Source organism: Phyllobates terribilis, unplaced genomic scaffold, assembly GCF_046119375.1.
Source record: "Phyllobates terribilis strain yellow unplaced genomic scaffold, ASM4611937v1 Scaffold_9__5_contigs__length_417890890, whole genome shotgun sequence".
In the NCBI taxonomy this organism is placed as follows: Eukaryota; Metazoa; Chordata; class Amphibia; order Anura; family Dendrobatidae; genus Phyllobates; species Phyllobates terribilis.
Window position 1 is genome coordinate 32,874,509 of NW_027362769.1, and position 13,882 is coordinate 32,888,390.

The 13,882-nt window shown below is 42.9% G+C and overlaps 1 protein-coding gene across 5 annotated transcripts in view; it reads left to right on the forward strand.

The window, feature by feature from the left end:
• MDH1B (malate dehydrogenase 1B) overlaps positions 1 to 13,882 on the forward strand; it is a 101,941-nt gene that overhangs the window by 18,183 nt on the left and 69,876 nt on the right. For 4 of the 5 annotated variants that reach the window (XM_073646356.1, XM_073646359.1, XM_073646357.1 and 1 more), the window contains exon 2: positions 12,963 to 13,075. The exons of the other annotated variant lie outside the window; for it this stretch is intronic. In XM_073646356.1, coding sequence (XP_073502457.1) covers positions 12,963 to 13,075 — 113 coding nt within the window. The remainder of the gene's footprint in view (positions 1 to 12,962; positions 13,076 to 13,882) is intronic. 5 annotated transcript variants of the gene reach the window in all.

Here is a 13,882-nt window from a genome sequence, read left to right on the forward strand (position 1 = left end):
TGCTATGACAAGGCTTTTTTGCCGCTGCTCTTTTAACCTGACGTAATTGCCTGTAGGAAAGAGTCCTCAATTTGCCCTTATTAGCACGCACACGTGTGTACTGTGAATCAGCTACATACTTCTTGATTGCCAAGACACTTCATCCTGATCATCGCACAATGTTGATTGTAGTCATGCCTTGACCTGAACACTCCACAATTTGTTGCTTCTCAGCAGCCGACATATCCTTTTTCTTTCCCATTTTGGCAGAAAATGTAGGCTGCTTAATAATGTGGGACAGCCTTCTTAAGTAGTCTTGCCGTTCATTGGACACACCTGCCAAACTAATTAGCACAGGTGTCTGCAATTGCTTACAGTGATATAAAGAGCCCTGACACACATCACCATCAATGAGTTTAACTGACAAACAAACAAATTCTTCCCTTATCACTCCTAAACACTTTTTGCATAATAATTTGGAACACAGTGTACATGTGCTTTTCCACAAAACACCAGTGGTTCACGTAGTGTATCTTACAGTTCTAACTTGCCAACCGTGGTCTGTATGGAGTTGTTCAATAAAGGGCCAAAAATTAAGATAACATAGACGGGAGAGGTCTCTATGAATAGAAATTCCTAAGAATTTGATACCCTGTGAGGGCCAGGCAAAGGGAAAGTTGGACTGGATGGAATCCTGTATGGATTTGGGGAGGGAGACATCGAGGACCTCAGACTTATTCGCTGTATTGATTTTAAAATTTGACCATGTAACAAAGTGATCTATTTCAGCCATAACAGCAGGGATGGATATATGTGATTGAGTGATATATACTAGGACATCATCAGCAAATAGAGAGCACTTGTACTCGGTGCCTCCCACCTCAATCCACCTAATATTGGGGTTATGACGAATTGATGAGAGCAGGTGCTCCGTCACTAGGATGTATAAGAGAGGGGACAGAGGACATCCCTGCCTTGTCCCATTGGTGATTATGAAAGGTGATGAAAATGTTCTGACGAGCCCCCTGGGCCTTGGGACATCCGGAGCCGGACCCTTTTTGGTGGATGCTGGTGGTTGTAGTCTCCGTGGCGATGACCCGGTTCCGTGGCTCAGGGCGGTCAAACCAGTGGCGGAACTATTTATGTGGTTTTGATGTTTAAATGTCCGACTACGCCACCCGTGGATTGCGGTCAGAGTGAACCGCCGCTGCAGGGCAGACCGCTGAGGCTGGTGTTGTGGGTGCAGCAGAGCGTAGCATAACTCCCCTCGGGAGGAGTATAGCCTCAGGGCAGTGTATGCAGAGAATGGGGGTGATGGTGCAGGGCAGCAGCAGTAACGACACGGAGTCAGTGATGCAGTCCAGGGCCTTTACTCACAGTTCTTATTATCCAGACCACTTCTGCAGGTAACGGCTGCCCACGTCGTACTGTGCTCACCAGGTGAGGGGCTCAGAGAACTCTTTGGAGCGCTTCACAGGACCCCCTTTGTGTGTCCTTTGTCTGGCCTTTCTTACCAACCCTTCTGTCCGGCTGCCTCGGGCCTCCTCTTGGTAAACTTGGCGCCATTTTCCCTGACCCTATGTGCTGCCCTCCTAGCGGGTGTAGCGAGGGGCTGCGCCACATAAAATGTCACAGCCTCCGGTTTCTAGCTGAGGGTCGTATCCTGCCTCCACTAGTTTCGGGGACCGGTCTCCCCCTTTGGCCTGACCCCTCCACGCAGGTGGATTCGGGCGTGCGGTGGCGACTCGCCCGTCCACACCCCTGGGATCCCTTCGTTCCTCGAGCCTTCTCCGCTCCTCTTCCTTCCTTCTCCCTCTTCCAGGCCTGGGCCTCTGTTACTAGGCCCACCTCTGGAGCAGAGCTCATGCAGAGCCTCTGCTCCCTGTCACTTCTGCTCAGACTTCTCTGCACTGAACTAAGATGGTGCCCACCTTTTATACTCCCTTCTCAATGCACCCAGGAACTGCTTCCTCCCTGCTCCTGCACTACAGGGTTCCCCTTCCTCAGTGTTCCCTCCCCCCCACTCCAGCCAGGGACAGGGACTGTCGTGCCCATCTCAGGGGCATATTGGTCGCCCTGCCCCACGGCAATGTGGTGTAATGCATGCAGGTGTCGGCGTCCTGATCCACACTCCATCCTTACCTGAGAGTGAGATATCACACCTCTGGGTGAGGTGCAATACCTCTGCAGCAACCGAGCTATCGGGGTGCTACAGTTCCATTTATCTTCAGCCTAGGTGACGCATTGCGATACAGGGCCGTGATTTTGGCTATAAAAGGGTCCCCTAGACTGCTACCCCAAGCTTTTTAAGAGAATAATATATGGCGTGCCAGGAGACTCTATGGAATGCTTTCTCAGCATCCAACGAGAGTATCTAATTACAAATTTTTAACTGCATCTAGCCCAGGAAATACTTTGTGCCTAGTAGCAGTGTCTGCTAGTCAGCGGATTATCCCGGCTGTTAAGCAAGCTACACCACCTGTAGTTTGGACGCTTAATTTTTTCATTAAGGAAATGCTTTGGGACCACGGGATACTCAGTGAAGAGCATCAGGAGGCACCCCAAGGCATAGGGGCTGGGACTGGCGGTAGGACGCCTTGCGGTGGACAGCCGAGCTCGATCCTTATAAAAGCTTTTTAACTGCAGCAGCTTTAGTGGACGCTACTGGAGCTGGAATTACGCGGCTGCTGGCATGAGACTTGCCCTTCAATAGATCCTTGTAAAAGGATTTAAAGTGTATTCATTCAAATTAGAGAGACAATTTAAATTAAAAAGCTTAGAGCTGCCTCCACCACAGGGGGGCTCGCTCGACCCACCAGCGGACAGGCACCAGTATTGGGAGAGGGGGGCTGGCCGTCAGGGTCCACCGCGGCTCTGGCACAAACGGAGGTGGCACGGGCAGGAACGGACTGGCCGTGTCGGCTTCTCACTTTTTGGATTTTAGAAGGGCATGACATGCCTATATCTGTGTCTCCCCCTCCTTTTACTCCTCCACCTCTTTTCTTTTCGCATGACTATATGTACATGTCACTTTTCCATGTGTTAGTTATGTCTTCTGAGCAGTTTGTCAGCTTTTGGACACCTTTGAAGGTGTTTTCTATGTGTTTTTGTTTGCCTGCCATTGGTTTTAACGGTGTTCGAAGGTGTTCGACGAACAGTTCGACGAACCGAACCGAACTCGAACACTACGGGGGTGGCTCAACACTAGTTATTAGCTCTGTTATCAGTTTCTTTGTTCCTGGAGTATGATACACAACAAACTTGCTCCCTCCCTCCTCCCCTCTTCATAGACTGTGAAGCATTTAGTGAGCTGTACCCTAAGAAAAGCCTGAGATTGGAAATTCAAAGTAAAGCTATCTAATAACATATTTTACAAACTTTATATTTGTCATCTGTACTATTGAGTTATGCAAAGTTTGTTTTATTTCTATCTAAAATTATACAGTGGGGAAAGTATGTATTTGATACACAGTCGATTCCCACCTACAAAGAATGGAGAGGTCTGAAATTTTTAATCATAGATACACTTCACCTGTGAGAGACAGAATCTACAGGAAATGTCTGACCTCTGTAATTGCAAACAAAGGTTTCTGTACCAAATATTAAGTTCTGTTTTTCTGTTGTATCAAATACGTATTTCATGCAATAAAATGCATATTATTTAAATCATACAATGTGATTTTCTGGATTTTTTTTAGTCTGTCTCTCACAGGTGACGTGTACAATTACAGACTTCTCCATTCTTTGTAGGTGAGAAAACTTGCAAAATTGTCAGTGTATCAAATTCTTATTTTCCCCACTGTACATGGTTCCCTGTTCTTACTGGAATTATAATATACATTATTTTATTTTATAGGACAAAATTATTTTGAGAGTGAATTTATATGATTATAAAATGTCTAAGAAGCTCCCCATGAAGTCAGCTGTATTTGAGCATTTCACAGTGACTCAAGATGAAAATATTTTGTGTGCCAATGTATGACAAGAGACCCAGAGGAAAACAAATGCCAAAATCAGTGCATACTCAGGCAGTTTTAAAAATGTTCTTACAAGAGCTTCCAATCTAAAAAGACATTTACAACGCTTCCACCCACAAGTTTTCAAAGCTGTGACTGAGAAAGATAACAGCAGCACCAAGAAACCCGCGCCCAGCACTTCCTGCCAGGCAAAGGAGGAGGAAAGAGCATCTCAAACCTCATTTAGGCTAAGTGCCCACGATGCAGAAATGCTGCATATTTTTTCCGCTTCTCCCTGGCAGGAAAAATGCATGCGGTTTTTACATGCGTTTTTCCTCCCAGGGACAAGCGGAAGTGAAGCGTTCTTCACATGCATTTCTGCATGCGGTTTATCAAGCGCTTTCCAAGCGATTTTAGCATCACTTGAAAAAGGGCTTGACAACTTGTTCACAGTATATAAATCCATGCAACCAGCATGGATTTATAGTAGTGTGACGAAGTTAATTTAAAAAAAAAGAATAAGAATGCCAAGAGTGTGCAAAGCAGTCATCAAAGCAAAAGGTGGCTACTTTGAAGAACCTAGAATATAAGACATATTTTCAGTTGTTTCACACTTTTTTGTTAAGTATAGAATTCCACATGTGTTAATTCATAGTTTTGATGCCTTCAGTGTGAATGTACAATTTTCATAGTCATGAAAATACAGAAAAATCTTTAAATGAGAAGGTGTGTCCAAACTTTTGGTCTGTACTGTATGTTTAAAAGACCGCTCATACAGCTTGTTGTGAAGGACGGTGTACCATTTTCATTATTTGCACGACCAGCTTTTACAGCTCTTAATGGAGAAATGGCCCGCAAACTTGGTGTTTCTCTGGAAAGAGAAAGTATTAGAAAATTAGTGATTGAAGAAGCCCTTAAACAAAAGAAAGATCTTAAAAAGACTCTCAAAAGATGCTTCATGTTTCTTAATATGGATGCCTGCACACGTCACAGAGTGAACTATTTTGCCATCAATGTTCGATATGTTTGTGACAACAAAGACATTGTTACCAAGACACTGGCAGTAAAAGATACTAAAGCTCATCACACCAGACAGTTTCTCCAGGCCTTAGTGGAAAAAGTTCTGCAAGATTACGAACTCAAAAAAGAACAGGTTCTTGCTATTGTAACGGACAATGCTTCAAACATGATAAGTACAATTAAACTGATGAATGAGAATAATGAACAACAGCTCGAAGAAAATGTAAGATTCAGTATATTTGAGATGGAAGGCCACAGTGCTGTTCATGTAACTGAGGAACAAACAGATATTACAACAGAAGAACAGCAAAATTATACTTTAGAAATAGATGAGCTTGTTGAAGCTGCTTCAAAACACTTTCCTATTCATCACGTGCGCTGTGTTATGCACACGCTTCAGCTGGCAATAAGAGATAGTCTGCAAGAGGGACATGCTGGAAATCTGATTGGAAAAGTGAGGAAATTGGTTATTGCCGCCAGAACCCCTAAAATTGATTCCATCTTGAAGAGACGTGCTGGGAAAGGGGCAATTGTCGATCAAGCCACTCGGTGGGGCAGCACTTATTTAATGATTGAGCGATTGCTCGAACTAAAACCGTTTCTTATAGATATGGCGAACCCTCAGGTAACTCTAAATGAAGGTCAATGGACACAGGTGGCTGAATTGAAGGAATTGCTTAATCACCCATTTACCGTGACTAAAAAATTACAAGCTGAGGATTTAACTCCTGGCATTTTCATAAGGGAGTGGAAGAACTTGCTATTTTGCCTGTCCCAAAGAGGAGGTTTAATCGCAGATGGCATTTCTGCTTCAATGAAACGGAGAGAGACACAGCTATTGGAAAATAATTTTTTTCTGGCAGCTGTTTATGTGGACCCAAGTCATCGTATACTGCTTGATGATCAACAGAAGCTAAAGGAAGAGAAGCTCTGACTGAGGTAGCAGTTAGGATGAGTGGCCTACAGGAGGACGGCCAGCGCAAGAGGACTTGGGTCCTGACAGTGCTACTGCTGCCTTATCTTCATCCTCATCAGATGAGGAGTTTGACTTTGACAAGTATTTGGATGACATGGAGCAGGCAAAGCATTGCCGCAAGGAAAATGATTTCACTCCGTCTCCTATAGCAAGCAGATTGACCATATTTCAGCAAAATGTTTCACTTGCTCTCAAAGAAATAGAGAAATTCAACCGTTCATCAAAACTGACTGTGCATGAGGCAATTCCTTTATACCCGGAAATTGTTAGAGATGTTGCCCATGTGGTTGCGGCTTTGCCTCCAACCCAAGTTAGTGTAGAGAGGTTGTTCTCTAGCCTTAAAACTATTAGGTCAGATTTGAGGTCATCTATGAAGGAGGATCTGATGGAGGCGATACTATTTCTCAGAACAAATTCATAGACTGCACAAATGTTATTTAGTATGTTTTTGTTGAAAACTGTTTTTTGCCACTTACATAGTTTATTACATAGTGTTATATATATACACTGTGTGCAGAATTATTAGGCAAGTTGTATTTTAGAGGATTATTTTTATTATTGATCAACAACTATGTTCTCAATCAACCGAAAAGACTATATATACAGTGCCTACAAGTAGTATTCAACCCCCTGCAGATTTAGCTGGTTTGATAAGATGCAAATAAGTTAGAGCCTTCAAACTGCAAACGAGAGTAGGTTTTATGAACAGAAGCATAAATCTTACAAACCAAAAAGTTATGTTGCTCAGTTGAATTTTATTAAATTTTAAACATAAAAGTGTGGGTCAATTATTATACAACCCCTATGTTTAATATTTTGTGGAATAACCCTTGTTTGCAATTACAGCTAATAATCGTCTTTTATAAGACCTGATCAGGCCGGCACAGGTCTGTGGAGTTATCTTGGCCCACTCCTCCATGCAGATCTTCTCCAAGTTATCTAGGTTCTTTGGGTGTCTCATGTGGACTTTATTCTTGAGCTCCTTCCACAAGTTTTCAATTGGGTTAAGGTCAGGAGACTGACTAGGCCACTCCAACACCTTGACTTTTTCCCTCTTGAACCAGGCCTTGGTTTTCTTGGCTGTGTGCTTTGGGTCGTTGTCTTGTTGGAAGATGAAATTACGACCCATCTTAAGATCCTTGATGGAGGAGCGGAGGTTCTTGGCCAAAATCTCCATGTAGGCCATGCTATCCATCTTCCCTTGGATGCGGACCAGATGGCCAGGCCCCTTGGCAGAGAAACAGCCCCACAGCATGATGCTGCCACCACCATGCTTGACTGTAGGGATGGTATTCTTGGGGTCGTATGCAGTGCCATCCAGTCTCCAAACGTCACGTGTGTGGTTGGCACCAAAGATCTCGATCTTGGTCTCATCAGACCATAGAACCTTGAACCAGTCTGTCTCAGAGTCCTCCAAGTGATCATGAGCAAACTGTAGACGAGCCTTGACATGACGCTTTGAAAGTAAAGGTACCTTACGGGCTAGTCTGGAACGGAGACCATTGCGGTGGAGTACGTTACTTATGGTATTGACTGAAACCAATGTCCCCACTGCCATGAGATCTTCCCGGAGCTCCTTCCTTGTTGTCCTTGGGTTAGCCTTGACTCTTCGGACAAGCCTGGCCTCGGCACGGGAGGACACTTTCAAAGGCTGTCCTGGCCGTGGAAGGCTAACAGTAGTTCCATAAGCCTTCCACTTACGGATGATGCTCCCAACAGTGGAGACAGGTAGGCCCAACTCCTTGGAAAGGGTTTTGTACCCCTTGCCAGCCTTGTGACCCTCCATGATCTTGTCTCTGATGGCCTTGGAATGCTCCTTTGTCTTTCCCATGTTGACCATGTCTGAGTGCTGTTCACAAGTTTGGGGAGGGTCTTAAATAGTCAGAAAAGGCTGGCAAAAGAGATCTTTAATCCACACATGTGAAGCTCATTATTCTTGGTGCCTGAACTACTTCTTAATACTTTTGGGGGACCAAACAGAATTCTTGTGGTTTGAGGGGTTGAATAATAAATGACACTCTGAATTAACTTTTAACGTTTTTTTAAAAAAAAAAAACAAAAACAAAATTTGCTGCAGTGCATTTCCCACTTCCAGGCTGATCTACAGTACAAATGTCACAATACCAAGTTAATTCCGCATGTGTCAACCAGCTAAATCTGCAGGGGGTTGAATACTACTTGTAGGCACTGTAAATATCCAAGCTTAATATTTTTGGAAGTTGGAGTGTTTTTTTTTTAGATTTGGCTATCTTAGGAGGATATCTGTTTGTGCAGGTAACTATTACTGTGCAGAATTATTAGGCAACTTAATAAAAACCAAATATAATCCCATCTCACTTGTTTATTTTCACCAGGTAAACCAATATCAATGCACAAAATGTAGAAATAAACATTTCTGACATGCAAAATCCCAAAAAATTAGTGATCAATATAGCCACCTTTCTTTATGATGACACTCAACAGCCTTCCATCCATAGATTCTGTCAGTTGCTTGATCTGTTTTCAATCAACATTGCGTGCAGCAGTCACCACAGCCTCCCAGACACTGTTCCGAGAGGTGTACTGTTTTCCCTCCCTGTAGATCTCACATTTTATGATGGACCACAGGTTCTCTATGGGGTTCACATCAGGTGAACAAGGGCGCCATGTCATTATTTTTTCTTCTTTTAGACCTTTACTGGCCAGCCACACTGTGGAGTAGTTTGATGCATGTGATGGAGCATTGTCCTGCATGAAAATCATGTTTTTCTTGAACGATACCGACTTCTTCCTGTACTACTGCTTGAAGAAGTTGTCTTCCAGAAACTGGCAGTAGGTCTGGGAGTTGAGCTTTACTCCATCCTTGACCCGAAAAGGTCCCACAAGTTCATCTTTGATGATAGCTGCCCATACCAGTACCCCACCTCCACCTTGCTGGCGTCTGAGTCGGAGTGGAGCTCTCTGCCCTTTACTGATCCAGCGTCTGGCCCATTCATCTGGCCCATCAAGAGTCACTCTCATTTCATCAGTCCATAAAACCTTTGAAAAATCAGTCTTAAGATATTTCTTGGCCCATTCTTGACGTTTTATCTTATGTTTCTTGTTCAAAGGTGGTCGTTTTTCAGCCTTCCTTACCTTGGCCATGTCCCTGAGTATCGCACACCTTGTGCTTTTTGATACTTCAGTAACGTTGCAGCTCTGAAATATGGCAAAACTGGTGGCGAATAGCATCTTGGCAGCTTCACGCTTGATTTTCCTCAATTCATGGGCAGTTATTTTGCGCCTTTTTTGGCCAACACGCTTCTTGCGACCCTGATGGCTAATTGCCATGAAACGCTTGATTGTTCGGTGATCACGCTTCAAAAGTTTGGAAATTTCAAGACTGCTGCATCCTTCTGCAAGACATCTCACAATTTTGGACTTTTCAGAGCCCGTCAAATCTCTCTTCTGACCCATTTTGCCAAAGGAAAGGAAGTTGCCTAATAATTAAGCATACCTTATATAGGGTGTTGATGTCATTAGTCAACACCCCTCCTCATTACAGAGATGCACATCACCAGATTTACTTAATTGGTAGTTGGCTCTCAAGCCTATGCAGCTTGGAGTAGGACAACATGTATAAAAAGTATCAAAGTGATCAAAATACGCATTTGCCTAATAATTCTGCACGCGGTGTATATATATATATATATATATATATATATATATATATATATATATATATACAGTGCAGACCAAAAGTTTGGACACACCTTCTCATTTAAAGATTTTTCTGTATTTTCATGACTATGAAAATTGTACATTCACATTGAAGGCATCAAAACTATGAATTAACACATGTGGAATTATATACTTAACAAAAAAGTGTGAAATAACTGAAAATATGTCTCATATTCTAGGTTCTTCAAAGTAGCCACCTTTTGCTTTGATGACTGCTTTGCACACTCTTGGCATTCTCTTGATGAGCTTCAAGAGGTAGTCACCGGAAATGGTTTGCACTTCACAGGTGTGCCTTGTCAGGTTTAATAAGTGAGATTTCTTGCCTTATAAATGGGGTAGGGACCATCAGTTGTGTTGTGCAGAACTCTGGTGGATACACAGCTGATAGTCCTACTGAATAGGCTGTTAAAATTTGTATTATGGCAAGAAAAAAGCAGTTAAGTAGAGAAAAACGAGTGGCCATCATTACTTTAAAAAATGAAGGTCAGTCAGTCCGAAAAATTGGGAAAACTTTGAAAGTGTCCCCAAGTGCAGTTGCAAAAACCATCAATCGCTACAAAGAAACTGGCTCACATGAGGACCGCCCCAGGAAAGGAAGACCAAGAGTCACCTTTGCTTCTGAGGATAAGATTATCCGAGTCACCAGCCTCAGAAATCGCAGGTTAACAGCAGCTCAGATTAGAGACCAGGTCAATGCCACACAGAGTTCTAGCAGCAGACACATCTCTTCAACAACTGTTAAGAGGAGACTATGTGCAGCAGGCCTTCATGGTAAAATAGCTGCTAGGAAACCACTGCTAAGGACAGACAACAAGCAGAAGAGACTTGTTTGGGCTAAAGAGCACATGGAATGGACATTAGACCAGTGGAAATCTGTGCTTTGGTCTGATGAGTCCAAATTTGAGATCTTTGGTTCCAACCACCGTGTCTTTGTGCGACGCAGAAAAGGTGAACGGATGGACTCTACATGCCTGGTTCCCACTGTGAAGCATGGAGGAGAAGGTGTGATGGTGTTGGGGTGCTTTGCTGGTGACGCTGTTGGGGATTTATTCAAAATTGAAGGCATACTGAACCAGCATGGCTACCACAGCATCTTGCAGCAGCATGCTATTCCATCCGGTTTGCGTTTAGTTGGACCATCATTTATATTTCAACAGGACAATGACCCCAAACATACCTCCAGGCTGTGTAAGGGCTATTTGACCAAGAAGGAGAGTGATGGAGTGCTACGCCAGATGACCTGGCCTCCAGTCACCAGATATGAACCCAATCGAGATGGTTTGGGGTGAGCTGGACCGCAGAGTGAAGGCAAAAGGGCCAACAAGTGCTAAGCATCTCTGGGAACTCCTTCAAGATTGTTGGAAGACCATTTCCGGTGACTACCTCTTGAAACTCATCAAGAGAATGCCAAGAGTGTGCAAAGCAGTCATCAAAGCAAAAGGTGGCTACTTTGAAGAACCTAGAATATAAGACATATTTTCAGTTGTTTCACACTTTTTTGTTAAGTATATAATTCCACATGTGTTAATTCATAGTTTTGATGCCTTCAGTGTGAATGTACAATTTTCAAAGTCATGAAAATACAGAAAAATCTTTAAATGAGAAGGTGTGTCCAAACTTTTGGTCTGTACTGTATATATAAATATATATATATATGTAATCGATATTACATAGTGTATTACATATTTACAATTTATTACAGTTTTTGTGTTCTAAGGTTGTATTCCAATAAATACATATTATGTTCTATCTAAATATCTTGATTATTGTATCATAAAAATGATTCAATGTCTGATGTTGACATTGTACTACAATAAATTTTTCACTTAAATATAAGCAATATATGTGTGAGTCGGAGTCACAGGTTTGGCTTACCGACTCCACAGCCCTGCTTTAGAGACCCATATCAGAAAGAGGTGTTTTTCGTCCAGGTGATACCTGTAGATATAAAGGTAGCTACCTGTGTGATGAGCAGCAGCGTGACGCACTCCCCGACGCGTGTTTCGGACCACTGTCCTTCATCAGGGGTGCAAGCACCAAGGGGGTTAAAGGGTTTCTCCTGGCACATGATATTGATATCTTTAGGATTACTTTTAGGATAGGTAATCAATATCGGATCGGTGGAGGTTGGATGTAAACAATGACCGGACTTGCATTGTACATCTCCTTTCAATATGTAGCTACCGCTGCCAGGAACTGCACATCAGATCCAATTAAAGAGAGTAGGAGCTGATCTGTAGTACCCGGCAGCTGCCACTACATATTGTATTGAGATGTACAATGCAACTCCGTTCAATGTTTGCATCCAACCATCATCGAAGCTTATAACAGCTGATCGGTATGGGGTTCTGGGTCTTAGATCCCACCCATCTGATATTGATAACATATCTTAGGGATAGATCATCAATATTTTGTGACCAGACAACCCCTTTTAACTTTTTGGACTTTCTATACTGCCCTCTATTGGCCAGAAGGGAGAACTGCATCTATGCTAGACGGCTTGCTGACACCCTGTCTGCTACCTATATCTGGTGCTGACACATTTTCTGTATCATCATGTCTACGTGCAGTCAGCCATTACCAGCCCAAAGCAAAATCTGTAACAAATGTGGTGATAGAACTTGAATAGCTTTCCCAGAGTCCTGACCTTAGTCCTATCAAACCATTGGGAAAATTTAAACATGTGGTGTTCCTTCAGCTTGGACCCACAGTAATATCAAGAACGAGCCTTGTCTGAATGGCGCTGAGGCGAGCTGCAGACCTCACACCTCCGCTGCCTTCATTCTTTATGGGACTGCCGGCGATGGAGGAGTGTATTCCTATGGATAGGGGATAACTTCATATCTTGGTACAAACCCTTTAAATATTTTGTCTCTAACACCTTTTGTATTTAAAGGTTTTTTGCTATGTAATCTGACAGCAGCATTGGGTAGGGACAGGAGAGAGATCCTGATTCCAGCGATATAGTGATAGAAAGCTGCTAATCCGGGCTGGGGTGTGGCTGGACTAGCAAGCAGGAGATCAGTTGTCCTGTGGTGGTAATCTCCTTCTGATAAAACACTGATTGTTTTGAAAAGAGCAAAACACAGCCCAGTAAGTGACATATTGCTGGAATCAGGGTCTCTTCCATTACATCATGGTGCTCACAGATTACATAGCAAAACCTTCTGACATATTCCCTTAAATGTAAATCGACAAGTCTCAATGCTGATTAATTCTGGCTAATGACTGACTTGTACTGCAAGACCTATTTATAACGTTATAAGCATCTCTCGATCATCGTATGCTTGGGTCTTCACGCTTGTATAATGTATCCATTTCTTTATTCACAGGAAGGGCAGACTGTCCCTACTATGCCAAAGCTGAACTTCTAGCAGATTACCTTCAGAAAAACCTGCCAAACTTCCGAACACACAAAATTATACAACATCCTGATACCTGGGAGGTATGAGATCCCTGAGTTTAATCAATATTCCTTTAAAATGGTATTCTGCACAAGTTACACAATGTTTTCTCTGTGGAAATGGTGTACAAATCTTCAGCAAAATGCACAGTGGATAGGTAATGGTGTGAACGCATTCAGATGATTAGGAGCTGATCTGCAGCGTTCGGGAGCAGTCACCAGTGTGATTGAGAGGTGGTGTTCTCCCCTGTAAACCTGTTCTGTACGGCCAGAGATGGTAACGGCTGAACCATGACGGACCCACACCAATATGACAGAGATCATGAGTATCATAAAGTGGAAGACCCCTTTCGAGTCCTTTTTTTGGCTTTTCATGTGTATGTACAGTACAGACCAAAAGTTTGGACACACCTTCTCATTTAAAGATTTTTCTGTATTTTCATGACTATGAAAATTGTACATTCACACTGAAGGCATCAAAACTATGAGCTAACACATGTGGAATTATATATTTAACAAAAAAGTGTGAAACAACTGAAAATATGTCTTATATTCTAGGTTCTTCAAAGTAGCCACCTTTTGCTTTGATGACTGCTTAGCACACTCTTGCATTCTCTTGATGAGCTTCAAGAGGTAGTCACTGGAATTGGTTTTCACTTCACAGGTGTGCCCTGTCATGTTTAATAAGTGGGATTTCTTGCCTTATAAATGGGGTTGGGACCATCAGTTGTATTGTGCAGAAGTCTGGTGGATACACAGCTGATAGTCTACTGAATAGACTGTTAGAATTTGTATTATGGCAAGAAAAAAGCAGCTAAGTAAAGTAAAATGAGTGGCCATCATTACTTT